The sequence below is a fragment of the Bombyx mandarina genome, chromosome 23 (assembly GCF_030267445.1).
Source record: "Bombyx mandarina strain Sakado chromosome 23, ASM3026744v2".
NCBI classification, from domain to species: Eukaryota; Metazoa; Arthropoda; class Insecta; order Lepidoptera; family Bombycidae; genus Bombyx; species Bombyx mandarina.
In genome coordinates, this window is record NC_143229.1 from 9,979,077 (window position 1) to 9,998,221 (window position 19,145).

The 19,145-nt window shown below is 34.9% G+C and overlaps 1 protein-coding gene across 2 annotated transcripts in view; it reads right to left on the reverse strand.

Annotated features, from left to right (window-relative positions):
* Positions 1 to 4,405: 4,405 nt before the first annotated feature.
* Positions 4,406 to 19,145, reverse strand: part of Ptp-h (protein tyrosine phosphatase) — a 61,810-nt gene continuing 47,070 nt past the window's right edge. For both annotated transcript variants that reach the window (XM_089737236.1, XM_089737235.1), the window contains 4 exons: positions 15,093 to 15,133; positions 6,433 to 6,540; positions 5,745 to 5,925; positions 4,406 to 4,794 (listed from right to left, as the gene is read on the reverse strand). In XM_089737236.1, the coding sequence (XP_089593362.1) occupies positions 4,785 to 4,794; positions 5,745 to 5,925; positions 6,433 to 6,540; positions 15,093 to 15,133 (340 nt within the window). In that variant the 3' untranslated portion in view covers positions 4,406 to 4,784. The remainder of the gene's footprint in view (positions 4,795 to 5,744; positions 5,926 to 6,432; positions 6,541 to 15,092; positions 15,134 to 19,145) is intronic.

A 19,145-nucleotide genomic window follows, 5' to 3' on the forward strand; every position in this document is an offset into this window, starting at 1 on the left:
CTCCTTGTATTTTTTTTTTATTTCATTGATTTTATTTTTTGATTTAATTCATCGTGAGCTATTTTAGTCGTGTTGCAGAATTGAATTTTACTGAGTTTGGGCGGCTAAATGAAATTAGTTTTTCGCCTTCCACAATAATACAAGTCACAAAACAAGTTTATTGAGTTGTCATGGTGAACCGCCCAAAAAATGGTATAGTAGCTATAAATACGAACAATCAAACAATGTTTTTGGAACGAAGTTCCTTATAGGATGATGCGGAGGGGTACCCTAACCGGGAAAAACGTCCGTAACGTAAGATTTTTATTAGTAATGCACACAGTGTACGACTTAACTTTGTAATAACGTACAAAAAATAACATTTTTTTTATCATTCATTGACCACGATCTCAGAGCGTTCGTTTGCGCAATACACTAACTCTTATGCAAACAACCGTGAATGAAGTGTACCACAATAAGTTCGCACGTTACCGAATGGCCGTGGGTTGTTGCGAAACCTCCAGTTCTATTTTCTTTATACCTCGAGTAGAACTTAAAATTAATATTTTTATAATAAGGAACTTCGTTCCTATCCGGTGTCCCACGACACCACATATCTTTATTATAAATAAGATGAATAAAATCTAATTTTAAATGTAGACAAATTAACCTTTGCTCTTTATTTAGGTAAAGTTTCCTCCTGTGTCTAAACTGATATAGAAGCCTTCTATAACATTTTAGTATTCTGTGGTAGACAGAAGCGGCGGCGTCTCGTTGTGGCCTCGAGGCGAGCAGACAATATCACTCCAGATTGAATTATCGATCCGATAATAGGATCGCGAGAGTAATGCCCCTGTGTTTTGTTCTGAGTTCTTTAATTATGAAAGCTATTGAACCTGCTTATTGATAACTTCGTGAAGTATGAATTTAATTATCTACCAAGCAAAGATAAGATTCTAACTGTATTCAGAGGGAAATTCCACAATGTGTATTCGTGGATTTTTGACACTTAAGTAATAAAAATCGAACCACGATTTAAAGTCATCGTAGTATCCCAACAATATAATTGACCTACAGACACTTTGAAAACACCGCTGAATAGATAACAATCGAAATGGCGCCCAAAGCGTCACCAACTGTCACCGAAATGAACGAGCACATTAAAATGAAACACCTCAAAGTAGTGGACATAAATTAAACAGTCGTCCGTGTCAGTCAAGTAGAAGGACTTCGAGAAATACGTCCTGACGGAAGCCAGGTAGTTAAGATTCGAAACAAAAATATGAGATAACGCCGGTTAAGTTGTTAAATTTTATTAGAAGCTAACAAAGCGACGCTAATTTACGTTCTTTGAGTTCACAAGATAAGAATGGGTATCGTAGTGGACGTTTTGGGCTTAAATTCCAACATTGATCACATTACCTATTTGAATAATGCATAAAATAAAAGGTGTGCAATAATTAAGCATGCGTATTAGCATCAAATTTTGACGGTAAGTGCCTCAGATGCGTGCCTAAAAATAATTTTGTACCATAATCTAAAACAAGCAGCCCTGTTACAAGCAAATTAAATTGTACAGTCGTAATCTACACCCCGGAGGCAAACAATAGAGCAATAAAAGCGAATGCACCCGACGAGAAAGCTACAAACATATCGACTACATATAAATCAAAGACAACATCCAACCTACTGAAGCTACACGGAAATATATCAAAGCATACAACCAACAAACAGAAGAAAGTTAGGTTGAAATTAAGGAAGTATGGACAGCTCGATGATACAACGTAATTCTGATAAAACAATATGTGTCCGAAAAAAAAATGTGTCTTTTTCAAATTCCAATTTAAATTATGTAAAAATTCTATATTATAATTTTATTAAATAATAGCTAAAAAACAAACTCAGCGAAAGTAGATAATTAAAAATCCATTAAAAGACAGAACTCAAAAAAGTAGTCGGCCGATATTGCTTAAATTTCAAACGTAAGTCCTTTTATCTTCTTCTTCTTGTTCTTCTATCTTCTTATTCTTCTTATATATATAAAAATGAATTGCTGTTCGTTAGTATCGCTAAAACTCGAGATCGGCTGGACCGATTTGGCTACTTTTGGTCTTGAATTATTTGTGGAAGTCCAGAGAAGGTTTAAAAGGTAGATAAATATGAAAATATTCGGAATTAAATAAAAATAATAATTTTGTTTTTCCTTTGATGTCCCCCCCGTCGGACGGATTCCTTTTGTTTGTTTTAAGTTTATTTTATAACTTTAGTTTTTTATTGATTGATTGAGGCACTATGAAGTCTGCCGGGTCAGCTAGTACATAAATAAAGTGGAAGCGGCATTGTCCAGATTCAGCAAGACCGCGTAGTTTTATCTTACGAAATGCGGTCATAACAATTATTTTTTTAACGCTCCATGATGTGTTATTTCTGGAATGTTCAGGACAATTTACAAATAATAGGCGTATCTAAAACATCCTGAAAGATCGACCAACACTGCAGAAGAAGGATTTTGGTATAGAGATCTAGTTTTGATAAAATTAATTTTTTTTATAAAATTTACAACAATTTTACTAAAATTTTTAAAGTTTTTTTTATAATTTATTTATAGTTTAACATATTAAAAATACAGCGGTGGACCAAACATTGCGCCGGGGCGCTTCAATGGTTTGCTGGCACTCAATCTACATCACGATGCGATCTCTCACGTATTTATACGTGATCTCACCAAATTTCACTATAACAAGTCTTTTTCTCATGATGACTCCATTGTTCTCGGTATTTTATTGGACTGATAACGTAATTTCTTAAATAGCATCAACCTAACAGTAAATGTTACGGTTTCCGACAATACTGGTTTGAAGGGTTGCATTTGATTGTTTTGACACAAATGATATTGCAAACTCATTGCTCCACGTGGGCGGTAACCGCTTAAAGACCAGTGTCTGTGAGTTCTCCTACGAATTAAAGTCAATAAAATACTGGAAACTTTGAAAGTGAAGAGCCTTGTTAAAAACTATAACAATATTTCAAAAATTTAAGACTTCTGTACTCAAAACTTCATGTAGCCTTTGTAGATTAATCTTTCACGTGGGTTTGTAAGTTCTGCAAAATTATAAATTATGTAATTTTAATCCCAGTTTAAATTTGGAATATTCACATCTCCTGAACACTTGGTATGTAAATTTAAAGACACGTTTTGTTTTGTTGAATGCTACTTGAAGTGACGTTATTATGGAGGTAAAGCATATGTTTCATCCTATCCTATATCCTATCCATTCCATCCTATACATTTTAGTTCAAATGCAATATACCATCGAACACCACAATATACCATCTCAGGCTATGCGTGTGAGCACTCAATGTTGGTGTCTATGGGTCAATTTTTTGAGAGATAACGACAACGGGAGAAGATCTTCCACCAAACGAGCGGTCCGAATGTTTTTTTTTTTTGAGAAGGTAAGATTACTTTTGTCTGGAGACCTTTCTAGTTTCACTAGGTGACACACAAGTTCGTTAGCAAGATACGATCTTGTTAGCAATCTTGACGATGTTATTTGAATCTGTCAAATATCTTGTGTTCTGATATCGATCCGTTACATCACTAATATTTTTGTGTTGTATGATGGCTAACGCCACGTCACTTCCCTCTGAGACCGGAAGTTGCTAACAGGTTGACTGCATGAACTGCAGATACAAATATTTATTGGACAGTTTCCTTACATTTGACATTTAATAAAGATCCTACAAGTCCCGGACTATCACGAATACCATTATCATCAAATACTCTGGTCACTCTCCTCTTGTTTCTCTCCTTTGTTAGTGATGTGAAGTCTGTATTTGTTTCCAGCTTCAAATCATGGATTGCTACAATTTTTATGTTGTTTTGGAAATCATTGACTTTTACACTTTTGCACCCCAAATTACGACAGAGTGGATTTACTGGTGGAAGAGCGTCTAGTAAACTTGCACTTGTAGATACCGCAACTTTGTCTATTTCTGCCATGAAGCAGTAATGCTTTCCGGTTTGAAGGCTTTAAAGCACAGTGAGTTAGGGATTCACGTACTTCACGTACTATTGACCCAACTATTACTATAAAAACTATTTCATTTTGCTATTATTTAAACATTAAATTCTTGGTAGAATTCTTTTAATATTTGAGTTAAAATTCAGACAACATTATGTTAATCAAAACTATTTGACATTAAGTTTCTCGGTATATCTACTTATGTTTGTACTGTGTGTATGTTTCCGGCACCAGTCTTAGGATAAAATTTTAGCTTGGAAACGCGAACGAAAATTTAAGAATTTTGGAAACTTCTTAATTTTTCGGCTAATTAAAGCCATTTTATCCCTATCCTTCGCCTTAATCATCGCCTTCATATTTTTATGAATGAATTTGCGCTTAACTAAGAAATAAAAAACAACATTGTTTCAATTTGTATATTTAAAAAAAATGTATATGAAAATTTCTATTTGAAGTCTAATGTATACGTAAATACCTTTTCTCTTTTTGCTTTAGTTTAATAGTTATTGATAAGCTCTTTGTTATTAATAAATAATTTTGAGATACACAGTTTTATATTTAAAAAAAAACAAACAGAGAAGTGAAAATGTAATACTTAAATGAACCAAAATATTGAAGCGTCAGTGATTATGCTTTAAGTTCGTACATAAGACGTATATTAGTACATTGAATTTTGTACAAAGTAGACTTGCTTTTTTTCACAATAAATTATATCCAATATTTACAGATAGTCAAATTCAAATTATCTATGTCATAATTCATTTCTAATATTATGCAGGATTAACGATACCTGTAAGAAAAAAATATAATTGTAGAAATCTTGGAAAAAGTATAGGTTATACCATATTTTTAACATAATAATGTATACATATGTAGCAAACAAGGATAGACTAATATAGATTTTTGAAAACTATGAACATGCCATTCTATGGTACTGATAAATGGTTAGCTTTGTAATTTATATTTGGTTAATTTTAATATAAAAATAAAACCCCGCCTTGAATTCTGTTTCCGAAACGGGTTGTTGAGCAAGAGACGATTCTGACTCTAATGTAAAAAACATGTTGTTCGGAGCTTTTCGTAAATCTGCGCCAGACCCTTTACACCTACAGACTATAATTTTTTTTTTATTTTTTTTTTTTTTTTATTGCTTTTGATGAGTGGACGAGCTCACAGCCCACCTGGTGTTAAGTGGTTACTGGAGCCCATAGACATCTACAACGTAAATGCGCCACCCACCTTGAGATATAAGTTCTAAGGTCTCAATTATAGTTACAACGGCTGCCCCACCCTTCAAACCGAAACGCATTACTGCTTCACGGCAGAAATAGGCAGGGAGGTGGTACCTACCCGTGCAGACTCACAAGAGGTCCTACCACCAGTAAAGTAAATTTTCAAAACCTCTTTAAAAAAATAGAAATAAATAAACAATTACAACAGCATTTTGAAAACCAGTTGACTTCTTCAAGGAAAGTATCCATAACTTGCCACAGCGCTAGCAAATGCATAGACAGCATTGGCGAATCCTTTGATTCATACAATTAAGAAGGATATAGATGACCAATATATTTTTTGTACAATTTAACAGTTTCCTTGTTTCATATTCAAGTAATTGCTGAATATCATCTAGAATTCTTTAAGCCTTATCAATAATACGGGTATATCAAAACACGAAATGCAATCTACATCCAGCCATTTATCAGACATAAAATAAATTTGCAATATAATTATTTAGTATACCTTCTTCTAGTTGTTTCAGTTTCGTACTCTTCAGCTAAAGGTGATCTGTATTCAAAGTCGTGACGTCTCTTTGTAGCCGATTTGCTGTTAGTCCGCTCTTTGTCAATAGCGGGATTTTGCTTCAATAAATCGGATGTGTAAACTATCCTTTCAATGGCATAGCCACGTGCTCTTTCGAATTCTATAACAAAACCCAATAAAAAACTCAGCATTTCTGAATTCATAATTTACGTCAGGTTATTAATATAAATAAATTATTGACTTGCTCGGATCCCGGATATTACATTTTTTGTTACATATTTTTAGAACGGCAATACAGTTTGCGCATTCGCATTGATGTATTATGGACTCGACATTTGTAAATACAGCGCTGAAACTGCCGCTAATTACTACTGCATCTCATTTTAATCGCTCAAAACTGTGTTTACAATTAGTTCCATATTTTGTTTCTTGCATAATAATACAAATCAACATAAAGTAATATTATGTTAATACAATTTTAATATAAACTTACAATATTAAATAAACAATAAAAACCATTAATCATAAAAAAAAAAGGTTTTTTTTCTATTTATTTATTTGGAATGTGTAAATTTGACCATCATAACCGGATTTAAAACTCCAAATCTTGTAACGTGAAATATTTTATGATACGAAATTATGTATTACAATAAAATTAGAGACATACTTTTAATAGCCTCCTTTCCGGACATTCCGAGGCGATCTCTCATATACCGGCACACCATGTAGCCCGTGCGGTTTAATCCGTGCGTGCAGTGCACCCCTAACAGGATATCTGTAAACAACGACTTAGTATGAAAATTGGGACTTAAATTGTCAATTGAAACAATACATATACAAAATAATTTAAAGAATATACACATACAGGTTACTAGAAAACAAAGATATTAATATTTAAAAATGTACTTTTTAAACAGGTAACGAAGGTAGCGTGTCGTTCTGTCGTCTTGTTTTTGTTTTTTTTTATTGCCCTTATTTGTAGACGAGCATATAGCTCATCTGATGGTGAGTGTTCGCTGTCCGCCACCGGAGTAGAGTTCATCCATACTACCTAGAACCACTGCGTTCATCTACAGTGCGCTTCCAGAGATCTTTTTTGTCACGTACCATCCGGCTTTGGAATGAGCTCCCCTCTAAGGTGCTTCCCGAGCGCTATGACATGTCCTTCTTCAAACGAGGCTTGTGGAGAGTATTAAGCGGTAGGCAGCGGCTTGGCTTTACCCCTGGTATTGGTGACGTCCATGAGCGACGGTAACCACTCACCATCAAGTGGGTCGTATGCTTCGTCTGTCTACACGGGCAATAAAAAACAAATAATGCTTGGCAATACTTGAATGTGCAATCAAAACGTGTTGTTTAATGAAGAATATTTTTGTATAAATCTATTAAATAATTACGTTCTTAATAATGTAAAAAACAAAACGAAAACTTAAAAACTCAAACTAAGGACATTAAAACATTAAACATTAAAACGATCGCCTTTTTGTTTGTGTCGTGAAAATAGCGTAACAAACATCGGGGTCATTGACCGTCGTCGCACCACCCCTGTTCTCCCCTACACTCCAAAAGGTGAAGGTTTAAGGGGAAAAATATAGGAAGTCATGGTCGCGGTTTGACACTTCCTCAGGAAGACCTTTGAAGTGAAGGCGAAGATGTTCCTTTACAACGTCGTGCAGTTTAAGAGAAATTATCATTTTGTGACAAACATTTTAAAAATGAGACTACGTTCTCCGCGGTTAACTTAAATTAAAATGTAGTCAGTCATTCATGAACCATATAGCTCATAACATATTTGTGTTGAGTCGATATATATATATATAGTCGTTTTAATACTGGTGGTAGGACCTATTGTGAGTCCGCGCGGTTAGGTACCACCACTCTGCCTATTTCTGCCGTGAAGCAGTAATGCGTTTCAGTTTGAAGGGTAGGGCAGCCGCTGTAACTATACTTGAGACTTTACAACTTATATCTCCAGGTGGGTGGCGCATTTACGTTCTAGATATCTATGGGCCTCGTTAACCACTTAACATCAGGTGGGTTGTGAGCGCGTCCAACCATCTAAGCAATAAAAAAAATATACACAAAGACTAAAATATGTTTTACATAAGTTATTCCAAACATTTTAATGTACGCAAAAGAAGTCAGTCAATTTATGGTCTGTTCATTCCTTTAATCTTATTTACTTTAACTTAAAAATAAAACATAAAACGCTCTCGCTAACATTATTAAGCGCAGCTCTTAAGCATTACTATTAATCTATTCAAGAAGCCAACGAGACGCATACACGTTAAAAATTAGCACGAACTAAAAAACGATTCACAAAAAGAATCCAATACAGCGACGAGAGGTAAATGCATCTGAGCCATTATACATGCAAATCCGAACAGTCCCACGTCAACATGTAGAAAAACAATTCCATTTACGACAATCCATCAAGCGTTCCTATCGCCAAGCAACTTAATTAACCGAGCCCCGTATTCAATTAAAGAAACAAACAAATGATAATTGCAGAAGAACTTACACGGCTGTCTCAACATTTTGATTTATTCGTTTCAATTATAAAAGGCTTTATGTTTAAAGGTCTGGTGCAGCTGATAGCGACGTTTAGAGGAATACGAACAATGACAATGCGGCAGGTTTCCTTCCTACTAGTAAGTGGTGACACTTGAAATGTCAATCAAGTAGTTATTGCACGGTTCCCTATTCACATGCAAATAAGTCACAACACGACACTCTTTCGCTAAGATCATTGTTAGAGATGTAACAAATTCGATAAAATGCCATATTTAAATTATATGAAGTGGACATCATTCAAACATCATTTTTCTAAGCTGGCTCTCAATATAAAAACATAATAGACTGATAAATTAGTTTTTATTTATTCTCAATTAAACTTATTTCATAACGTAGAAGACTTTTTAATAATAACAAACTTTCAAATGAGATACAGCCCATCACTAAACCGAAGACGTCTATCGGTTAATTAGCATAGAAAGCGTGCATTGCGTTCACAATGTAATAAACTCGCTAGAAAATAAACACTGGTAACCAGACAGGTTCAAATATACCAGACAAAAGGTATCAAAAGAGGGCGTCGTTTATTATTTAGCATAAACAATTCAAGTGTCACCGTTACGTAGTAGAAAATGAAATCGGTAATTATTACTGCATTCAAGTTTTTAGCTAGCGTTAGTGTGAGTTGGAGGGGTCTTTCAACCGTCATTTAATGCGTACTTCTGTCCCAAAACAGTCGTGAAGTTGCCGATTGATGGGCAGGAAAACCTTAGACTGTGATAATTGATAATCATATTATTATCTCAAGGCGGATAGTACTATTTTGTACAATTAAGTCCGTGATATCTTTTTGGGCTCCGTCAAGCGATTAATACAGGGGGCTCGTTCGCCCAGAAATAAGAATCAAAACAGTTACTGAATATTTTGACTTCAAAAGATGCATTTTACATGTCATGATCTAGTTCCGTTTGTTAGTTGTTAGTGTCACACGATACCAGTACAATAAATGATAAATTAATGAGTAAGAAAAGGCAATACTAACAGAAGATAATTAGCTAAGCCGAAACGGTTCTCAAATATTGGGAAATAGGCAAAAATTCAAGCGCTAAAACGTTTCTTTAGACAGAAGTATCTTAGTCAAATTATTTAATTTGCTGACAAATTAAAGTGTTTGTGTGTAGTTAAAAAAAAATTGACGTCAACAGATCCACTCGCAAACTATTTCAAATATTATTGTATAAATATTCAACTTAATTAGAGTTCGTCACGATAACGTCAAATGTAATGTAAATATGTCAATCGCTATTAACAAACTTCGTGAAAGAAATGGAGTTATGCTAGTAAATGATATTATTAAATAATACTATGGGACTCGATGAATCGATTTAGGAAAACCCCAAAAGCACCGAAACCTGTCAAGTCATTCGCATTCGTATGTAGAATGTTGCATTCGTTTACTAAATCACACGAGTAAACCAATATAGCACATTGCGTATCTATCGATTGTCAACAATCGATTCATTGTGTTTCTTTATCGATACGCGACAATTCGCCTACGCCTGAGTCTTATATCGTAATCAGCTTTTAGGATTTACCACACACAGTCATAGGTTCAACAGTCCACCATTACATTTATACCTATTACGCTAAGTATTCGACAAACAAAAAAGAATAAGTGACAGACGTTATCTCTTCAAATAACAGTAAATGCTATTATAATACAATATTCACCAAAACTTTGCGCTGTTATTCACCTAAACAAAACATGAAAGGCATCAAAATAATTGTGTCCATTAAAAAGACGAGAAAAGTGAACGTAAAATTTAAAACGCAATTCATTAAAACGTTACGACGAAAACGATCCTAAATAGCGATACACAAAGCCCTCAAAACAGCCGTAATCATCGACAAAGCTACTTAAGTACGTGTATGAGAGCTCGCCAGGTATTACCACATAGCGTGGCGACGCCGCGCGTAGGCGTCGATGCGATGATTAGATGACTGATTAGGTATTTAAAAATATTAATTGTCGCAGTCGAACCGCATTCTTTTCATTTTGGTATTTTTATAAAGTGAAATTTAAATAATGTCTATCAATAATGTTTTAGGTAAATTAATATGTTCATTAACATGATATAAAATTTAATGTTATTTCGGACAAGTTTTAGAAATAAAAAGAAAAAAAACGTAACGCCCGCACAGCGAATTGCAAATAACATAGAAAACAACACAATATTTACAAAACAAAGTGCACAATATATTAGAGCCAATGACTAAATAGCGTTATCATATCCAATAAGGATGAACAAACATATTCTCAAAATAACATTTATCACAAGTGCAAGACGTTTCGAAGTTGCAACTTTGTCTTCAATAAACTTAGTTGTAAGTAAGAGAACTGCTTGAAAAGCAACGATATATTATTCTGGTTACATATCAACTAACTTTCAAACTTGGAGAAAACTCATTTCTTCGTAATGTCAGCTCAATAATTTTATAGATAAATTGCGTAACGTTGGCATTCATATTTCATTCACTGCAAAATATGTGAAAGATAGCGTTCACTGAATTTCATCCATAATCTATTTATAGCATCCGTATGTAATTCAAAACTATTGCGAAGATATGATATGATTCTCGTTAAATCGGAGGTTATAATTATTATTAATGACCAAAACAAGTTATTAAATCACGTAAAATCCAAAACTGAGTAAAAGCTCCTTATTCGCGCTTCTTTCATTCGCGTTTTCACTATACGCGGATTAAAGAAATGCGAACCAAGTCCTATATATTAGCGGCTAAATATTTCTTTATTCGCGGATATAATATGTACACCCGTATATGCACAATGATTCACAATGAAAATATTCCAACATGTAGGTATCCAACCGAATATGGTTTCATGCATTCGCGGCATATTTACGGAACATATTATACCCAGCGTGTAAAGATTTTTTACTGTATATTATTTTGACATTGTGAAAACAATCTGACCCTGGAATTATCGTCGTCCAAGGAGTTTCCCGAAGGCTATGGTATACCCAGATTTAAAAGGAGATTTAAATAGTGACCCCTGCGTTTTGCCTATTTTCATGAGTGTCGGTGACCATCACGTGCAATAATCGTAGAGCAAGCGCAGTGCTTTCGAAGGTAATAAAAATAACCAATTGACATAACACATTCAATGTTGCCGCGCCGCGAATACGTCAACAGTGCTGAGGATGAAAAACTTTCAATCATGGAACTTCCCTAGTCACTTATGATATTTCATAATTGTTTCAGTTTTTTATTTATTTTATTTTATATATTTTGTACACACAGCTGTTAGAAGAAACACGACAATAAGGATACAGAGTACAAGGGCACTACTTATTTCATGTTGAAATCTCTTCCAGTAGGCCCGCAAAAGGAAAGTAGAATTAGGAACACAAACCTAGTGCATACAGTAAACATTACATTATATAATCAAAACTATTTTCACGGTTTAATTTTGCGTTTTTTATTGTCTTTATATTATGTTCGCGCTTCGAATGCTTACATTTTTCCTGGTCAAGAACGACTTTACGGACGAGGACAGTCTAGTATACTGATAATAAAAAAACCGCGAGAACTGTAAAAATAGTTTTAATTATTCCTTAGACTTGCGGAACCCGAATGAAACAATGTATCATTATAATTAAACATGAACTTCAGACATAAAATCTCATTTTAGTGTCAATTACTTATATAAAAAGACGGATTCGGAAATTCCGCGCCGTCTGTGGTCATTTAGTCATATTAAAATAAAATGAAAACCTTTATCGCATCCGAAACAAATATTTAATTATTTATTAAACTAATAGGGTGAGAGTTCGCAGTTTCGACATAGACTCGAACCTAACATGTTCACATTTTGTTGTTTGTATTAGCTTACCGATTTCAGAAGATACAAAAGCAATTGGGATGATGTTGAACTACACTACCACGCTAATAAATCGTCTGATAATACAATACAACAAGAATAAAAACAAAACCATATTAAAATTTCATACGTATTTAATACGAATCAATTTTAATATATGACAAGTCATCTTCAATAATCAATCAACTGGTGTGATCAGTTACGTGACGTTTTCCGCGACACATGTCAAAAATTCAGTTGTCAAGAATTAATTAAGATGACAAAGTGTGTACACAGTTTTTAGCGCTGAATTTTTATTATTTCATGTATCATTTTTATTATTGTTCTAGACCAAAAGTTGATATGCGGGCTAGTTTTAGTGCTTGTACGAATTACACGGATTCCTGTTTTGTTTTTATTCGCCTACTTCTTGAAGTCTCGACTTCCAACGTTTTAGACTCAATTCAATAAAAAAATACTAATGTTCAGTTTAAAAGAATAACGTCCTCGATTTCCTACCTTTCGTCACTAGTGTCGGGATTTATTGTTGAGAGTTGAACAATTATTATTATTTATTTGGTGGGAAGCTGATCACACGCATCATCTCACTGGTATTAAGTGATTACGGGAGACCATAGTCATCAACAATGTACATGCCGCTAGCAACCTTAAGATATCAGTTCTAAGTCTCATAAGAGTGCAAAGGCTGCCCCACCCACTGCTTCGCAGCAGAAATAGGCAGGGTGGTGGTGGACACCCAATTCAATCAATTTTGTGTAGAAAAAAGACGAGAAGGTTTACTTATTCCAGTATGTTTCAAATTACGAAGAGCAGCTGAAACTTACTTCGTTATAACATCGGATATTTTACAATTTATAATTCGCGTCTCTTTATACAAACAGTAACAAGTGTAACATCATTCCCCCGTGCAAGCGATATCTTGTAAATCAGGAGTCGGCTGCGATTCCGGTGCGATACCACGTGAAATATGACTATCGTCGCATTACCGCGCTGCGCCTCGCTACCGATCGCACGACCGACACCTTCTTTATAAAACGCAATAAAGAAAAACTTTATGAATATTTCTAAATAAACTACGTCACAAATTGCTTGTTTTTTTTTCTTTGTGAAACTTTAAATATTCTTTAGATTAATCCCATCCTTAATCAATACCAGCCGCCACTGCAGCAGAGATCACTTGTACAGGCCACAATTACACACACACACACAAATTTACAAAATGAATTTTAAATAACTATCAATTCTGCTGCATACGATAAGCTTCAAATCACTAAGGCAATAAACCAAACAAGCAATATTAATAAACATTAAATTGAATACGAAAGCAAGGGAACCACCCGGATCGACAATTTTCCTATAAATCCAGCGCCAACCGTAGCAAACCAGTATTATACATCTCATTCAATCTACTTAGCGACACCGATAACCGGCCATTACCAATGAAAACGCCGACAGATACTCGCATGCTCACAATTAATTGAAACTGCCCACGTAATCTAATAAAAGCTAGTTTTGGTGATCAAGACAAACAAGGGCGCCCATTCGTAATTAGAACTTAATGAACATTCAGAATATTGAGTTTCGGCACCGTGAGAAGTCCAACGATAACCACGATTTGTGTCACTGTAATTAAAAGCGTGGCTGCCGATAAACTTAGACGTGCGGACCGAACCTACTAGTTTTGACTGCTATGACGTATTAATCAACCATTTCAACGTGACCTCTCTCTCGTTTTAAATCCCATACTAATGAGACAACAACAAATGTAACGAGGAAATCGTGCAGGCTCTCTAATTTTTGAACATGTAACACATTCCTATTTAAAATCGAAGCGGTCTTTAATTGAAATCGTATGTTGTGTCGAACGTCACTGATAAGACCGTATACGACTCTGTTGACGTCCTGACATAAGAGGACCGAGATGCAAATTAAGATGCAATCAAAATTAAATTGTCATATTGTAGTCAATTATCGATTTCGATGTATTGATTACATAGTTTATCGTCGACAATTATTGTGACGTTGAAATAAAACTATAATAAATATAGTAAATATTGACTCACTCGCTTGTAAAATTATTTTGTGTAAATCATAAAAAAAATTAGGTTTACATGGGCAGATTGTATTAGGAGGTTTACCCATAGACAGCACAACATGAATGATGCCATACAACTAGAGATCCATTAACTCAGAACAATACAGTGAATCAGTTTATCCATTGTCCATATAAAAAAAAAAACCTTCCGAAATGTTAATCCAGCCCATAAATTATGGTCTGGCAAAAGACGTCTGAATTCTTTGTTTCAGGAAAAAGGAATAAACCAAACAAACATATTTTCGCCTTTATACGATTTATCACCATTTTATGCAAAATGATAGGCTTCCGATTTCGATTTCGAATTGGAAACGATTGAGAAAACTTTGTAGTTACATTTGAGATTGTTGTTCGACACAAATGGTTATAATTATCAGGAACGTCATCCACAATAGAATAACGATTAGTGTCTATAAAGACTCGTCGAAAACGATACTCTTTATGGTGGGTCTCGTAAAGCTATACAATTAGGCAATAGGCAATAGTGCATTAACACTTTACCGCAACATCTTCACCCACGCGAAACGGCTCAAACACAACTACACTACCGAGGACACGTGAATTTAACCTACTTACATCCACGTAAAAGCAGTTTCGATAGGATGCGGTAGGTTCAAGATATGCGCGTATATTTTATTAATTGTTTAACCACCTATCAACCTCATATCGCAGTCGACAGCCTTTCTTTGCTTTTGTGGGTAATAAAGAAAAGAAAACCGCAAAATCAATATGAGTTGGCACACACACGCCGTCGTTAGCGACGGCATAAAAGTAATCAAGAGCTCTAACAGTTTGTATAAACAAAGATTTGACTCACCAGAGTCTTTTCCCAGGAAATCATCCACGGCATCCATAAATCTAAAACAATAAAACATTACTTTAAACTACACGTAAAGACTAAAAATTAAAACATATATGTAGGCACTATTTTTAATACGATTCTCGAATATATTATGTATTGTAGAAAATGTATTATCAGTAATATCACTAATATCAGTATAACACAATAAACTATCTACATATTATAGACGTTTAAGAAATGTAAAATGATACGTAACAACAGTTATACAGCTATAAAAGATTTAATTGAATTTCACAAAATACAGAATCTACGGCACCCGTCACCGACTGAGATGAAATATTATTATGTATCGAACGCAGCGTGTCGCCATACTTTAATCGATTTTTTTACACCTAAAACCGCATGATCTGTGGGCGTAACAGAATTACAAGGCGTTTCTGCCGACGCGACGCGATCGTCCGTCCAAACCATTTCGTGAAATGTTTGTTTACGTCATAACTGAATACCTTCTTATATTTGCTCTTGCGAGGGGACCTCGGCAAACCCTCACACCTATAAGTATTGGAATATTTTCTAAAATAACTTTTAAGGGTGGCCCAATAATTCAGTCTATTCATATTTCCTTGCAAATATTTTGTGTACAAATATTTAGGAAATAAAGTTTCGTTATTCATATGGAAATGTGTTGAAGCAGCACCATAAATGTCGTCGTTATGGAACTTGTTATTATGCAAAACTGCATTCGTTTAGTGGCGCAACGGCTGCTAATTGTGCAGGGTCCCCCTGGAGCGATGGCTGTCACCGTGGCTTTGGCGCCACAACCGCCTTTTTATTCAAACGAAATTTAAATTTCATTGGATCATCAGCGATTATTTATGATAATCTGAAGTGCTTGTAGGCTGTTGTTGTAAATACTATAAAATTCCAGTTGCCTTACTTATAATCTATCAAGCACGTGATAAAAAAAATCAAATTCAGACAAATGATTTCCAAATCATATTTTTTTTTGCATATTTGTTCTATCTACGAGTCCAGATTCATTTTGTGCTGTCTACTAATAAAATAATATATTCGCACAGTAGCAATAGTTTAAACAATAAAACATTAAATAGTGTATGCGATGTAAAAGCTATACAAAAAAAAAACAAGCAGATAGATGATTACGACAATTACAGCAATAAAAATTCTGATCGTAAAGTCAAAACAAATTTTCAATTAACCATGAAACCGCAATTAAAATAGTGTTAAAGTTCAAATAGAACTAGTACGCTAACAAGCGTTTCTAAGGAATTTTTATTCTTCACTCCAATAACGTTAACAAATGAAAACGGTCACGACGTGTGGCGCCAAAGAGTAAACACTTTAATTATGCATAAAGTCACGACTCAAAGAAAACACAGGAAAGATCATCAAGGTTGGTGCTTGTGAGAGCTTCACTATTGGGAGTGTAACCGGACTTTTCTGTGTTTAAGCCTGCAGAAAAACTGCTAGACATAAAACAATTATCGCCAACAAGGATGCGGTGATTTTTTTTACGCGCTGAATATTGTTTTTAGCTCTTAATTGATTTATTGCCGGCCGTCTCATCAAACCATTTAAGATTTATGTTATGATACTTCAATACGACTGCCAGATCTTAGAATCCGAAAACAAACATTGCGTAACATCAAAGCATGCCCTCACTTTTGTTTTTGATAATAATACAACATGAAAAATTTAAGCATTATAGTATGTGCGAAATTATTTATTATTAACATTATGTACACATGTACATATTTGAATAGAACAAATTATTTTAAAGTTTCGTGATAATATTCGTACAATAAAATAAAACAAAACAATAAATCATTCGAAACATCGACAAACTGTTAAATTAAATACGAGATTATTATGTGAATTCTTTTTCTTTTTTTCTTTTTCTCCGCGGATCTCAACAACTCAAACGGAACTTTCTAGGTTCTCCTGAACACGGATGTCATTATTTAAAATCTGTCAAAATTGTGTACTTTATGGCCTCGGCGCGGCACATCGAGGCACCGTGAATTACATGCTTTCTTATTTAATATTAGTTGCGTCTTGCGTTTGTGGTATAATTTATATCTAGCGGCTGTTATCTGCGGCCGGGATCGCTCCCGAGTTATAATCCGGGTATTTTTCATGCAGCTCAGAGATCGGCCGACGAGCTCTGCTGTACGGCGTTACTGGAAAATTTATCTAACTAACAAGAAGTAAGTCCGCAATTATTATTATTATTGCTTACATATTTGAACGGAAGTTGCACATTTCATTTTTCTAACAGTAATTTTACTACAATTTTTTATTTATTGCTTAGATGGTTGGACGAGCTCATAGCCTACCTGTTGTTAAGTGATCACTGGAGCCCATAGACATCTACAACGTAAATACGCCACCCACCTTGAGGTATAAGTTCTAAGGTCTCAGTATAGTCACAACGGCTGCCCCACCCTTCAAACCGAAACGCATCACTGCTTCACGGGAGGAATAGGCAGGGTGGTGGTACCTACCCGTGCGGACTCACAAAGAGGCTCTAACCACCAGTAAATTATTTACATAGATGGTAGATTATGTATGCAGTAAAACATTAGATATCAAATAAACTCACAACGTTTCGTGTAATGTTAAGTTTGTTATATTAATTAAGAGGTAGGAATGGCAATCGAATCGCTGTGGTAATCAACCGAGCGGACTTTCACAAGACCTCACATGCTCGGTGCAAACGCATCCATCATGGTAGGAACGTACACGTCTCACTGTCGGCGCCCAACAAGCACCGAAAGTGCCCGAAACAGAGATAATAGGCGACATTTCGATACAACGCGAGATAAGGACCAAGGATTTTCTCATGTGAGTGAACTCGAACCCGAAACAACGCGTTCCAAAATATAACAATCGGTTAAAGGTCAAATGCAGACAAAATACAAAACATATCCGGTAACATATTTTACATTGTATTATAGAAGGTTTTCAAAGTTTAATTTTTTTGGAGCACAATTTTAGGATTAGTATCGAACAGTAGTATAGTAATAGCAAAGAAGCTTAGGCAAACTACCCCTAGGTTAACTACCTAGGGGTAGTTTGAGTACCATCACGAGTGATCAGCATCGGTCGTGGACATCGACAATAAAGCAGAGTCGAACTACAGATCTCGCCTAATTCTGCGAAGCAATCATGCGTTCAAATTACCGGAGCCTATAGATATCAAAGCTCAGCTTGAGTCGTGAGATCTTAGTCTCAATTGTATAACAGCTATCATATCCCATCCTTTAAGATGTAGCGCATAGCTACTTGGCTGCTGAAATAGGCGGGAAGTCTAGCCGTGGGGCTTTACACAATATACCGAATAGATTGAAATGCTTTGTAGACCAACGATCCGAAGGTTATTGGGAATTTGTACAATATATTATGTAAAGGTACCTTGAAATGGTTGTTAGTGCAATTCAAAGTTTTCTATCTTCTATGATATATACAAAGACCATTTTTGTATAATTTTTGTATAATGGAAATACGCTATCAAAATGCTATAAACAAAACTATCTACTATTTATTCTTACCTACCATTTAAAGTTATGAAAATTGACTTTCGAAATTTAGTAATTAAGCAAACGAAGTTATTAGAGCAATCATTTCATAGAGGTTCGACGACTATATTTATCATAGAAAGCAATGTACATCCGTAGCTATCAATACTTCATCGCTAATTGAGATCCAGCCAAGTCTAGTTCAAGTGAGATATAAAATTTACCGACGTCGAAAATTATTATTTCGATTTTCTTACAAGAACATGACTTCAAGATAATCCACAGTATCAAATCAAACTATCTACTGCACTATGAGCAAATAAAAAGATATTAAAAGACTCATAGCGATAGTCTAATAGCCTATTTATTGCAGTTGTTAACGACATGTTAAAGTTTCAACTTTCGAACTGATGAGCTACTCGTGCATCCGTAGCGATAGCGGCAGCGACATGACTAGCTTAGCCGACATTTAGAGACGCCGGTGGCCATTTCTCATGAGGTTGACTACGTGCTTATCTGCCAATGCAAA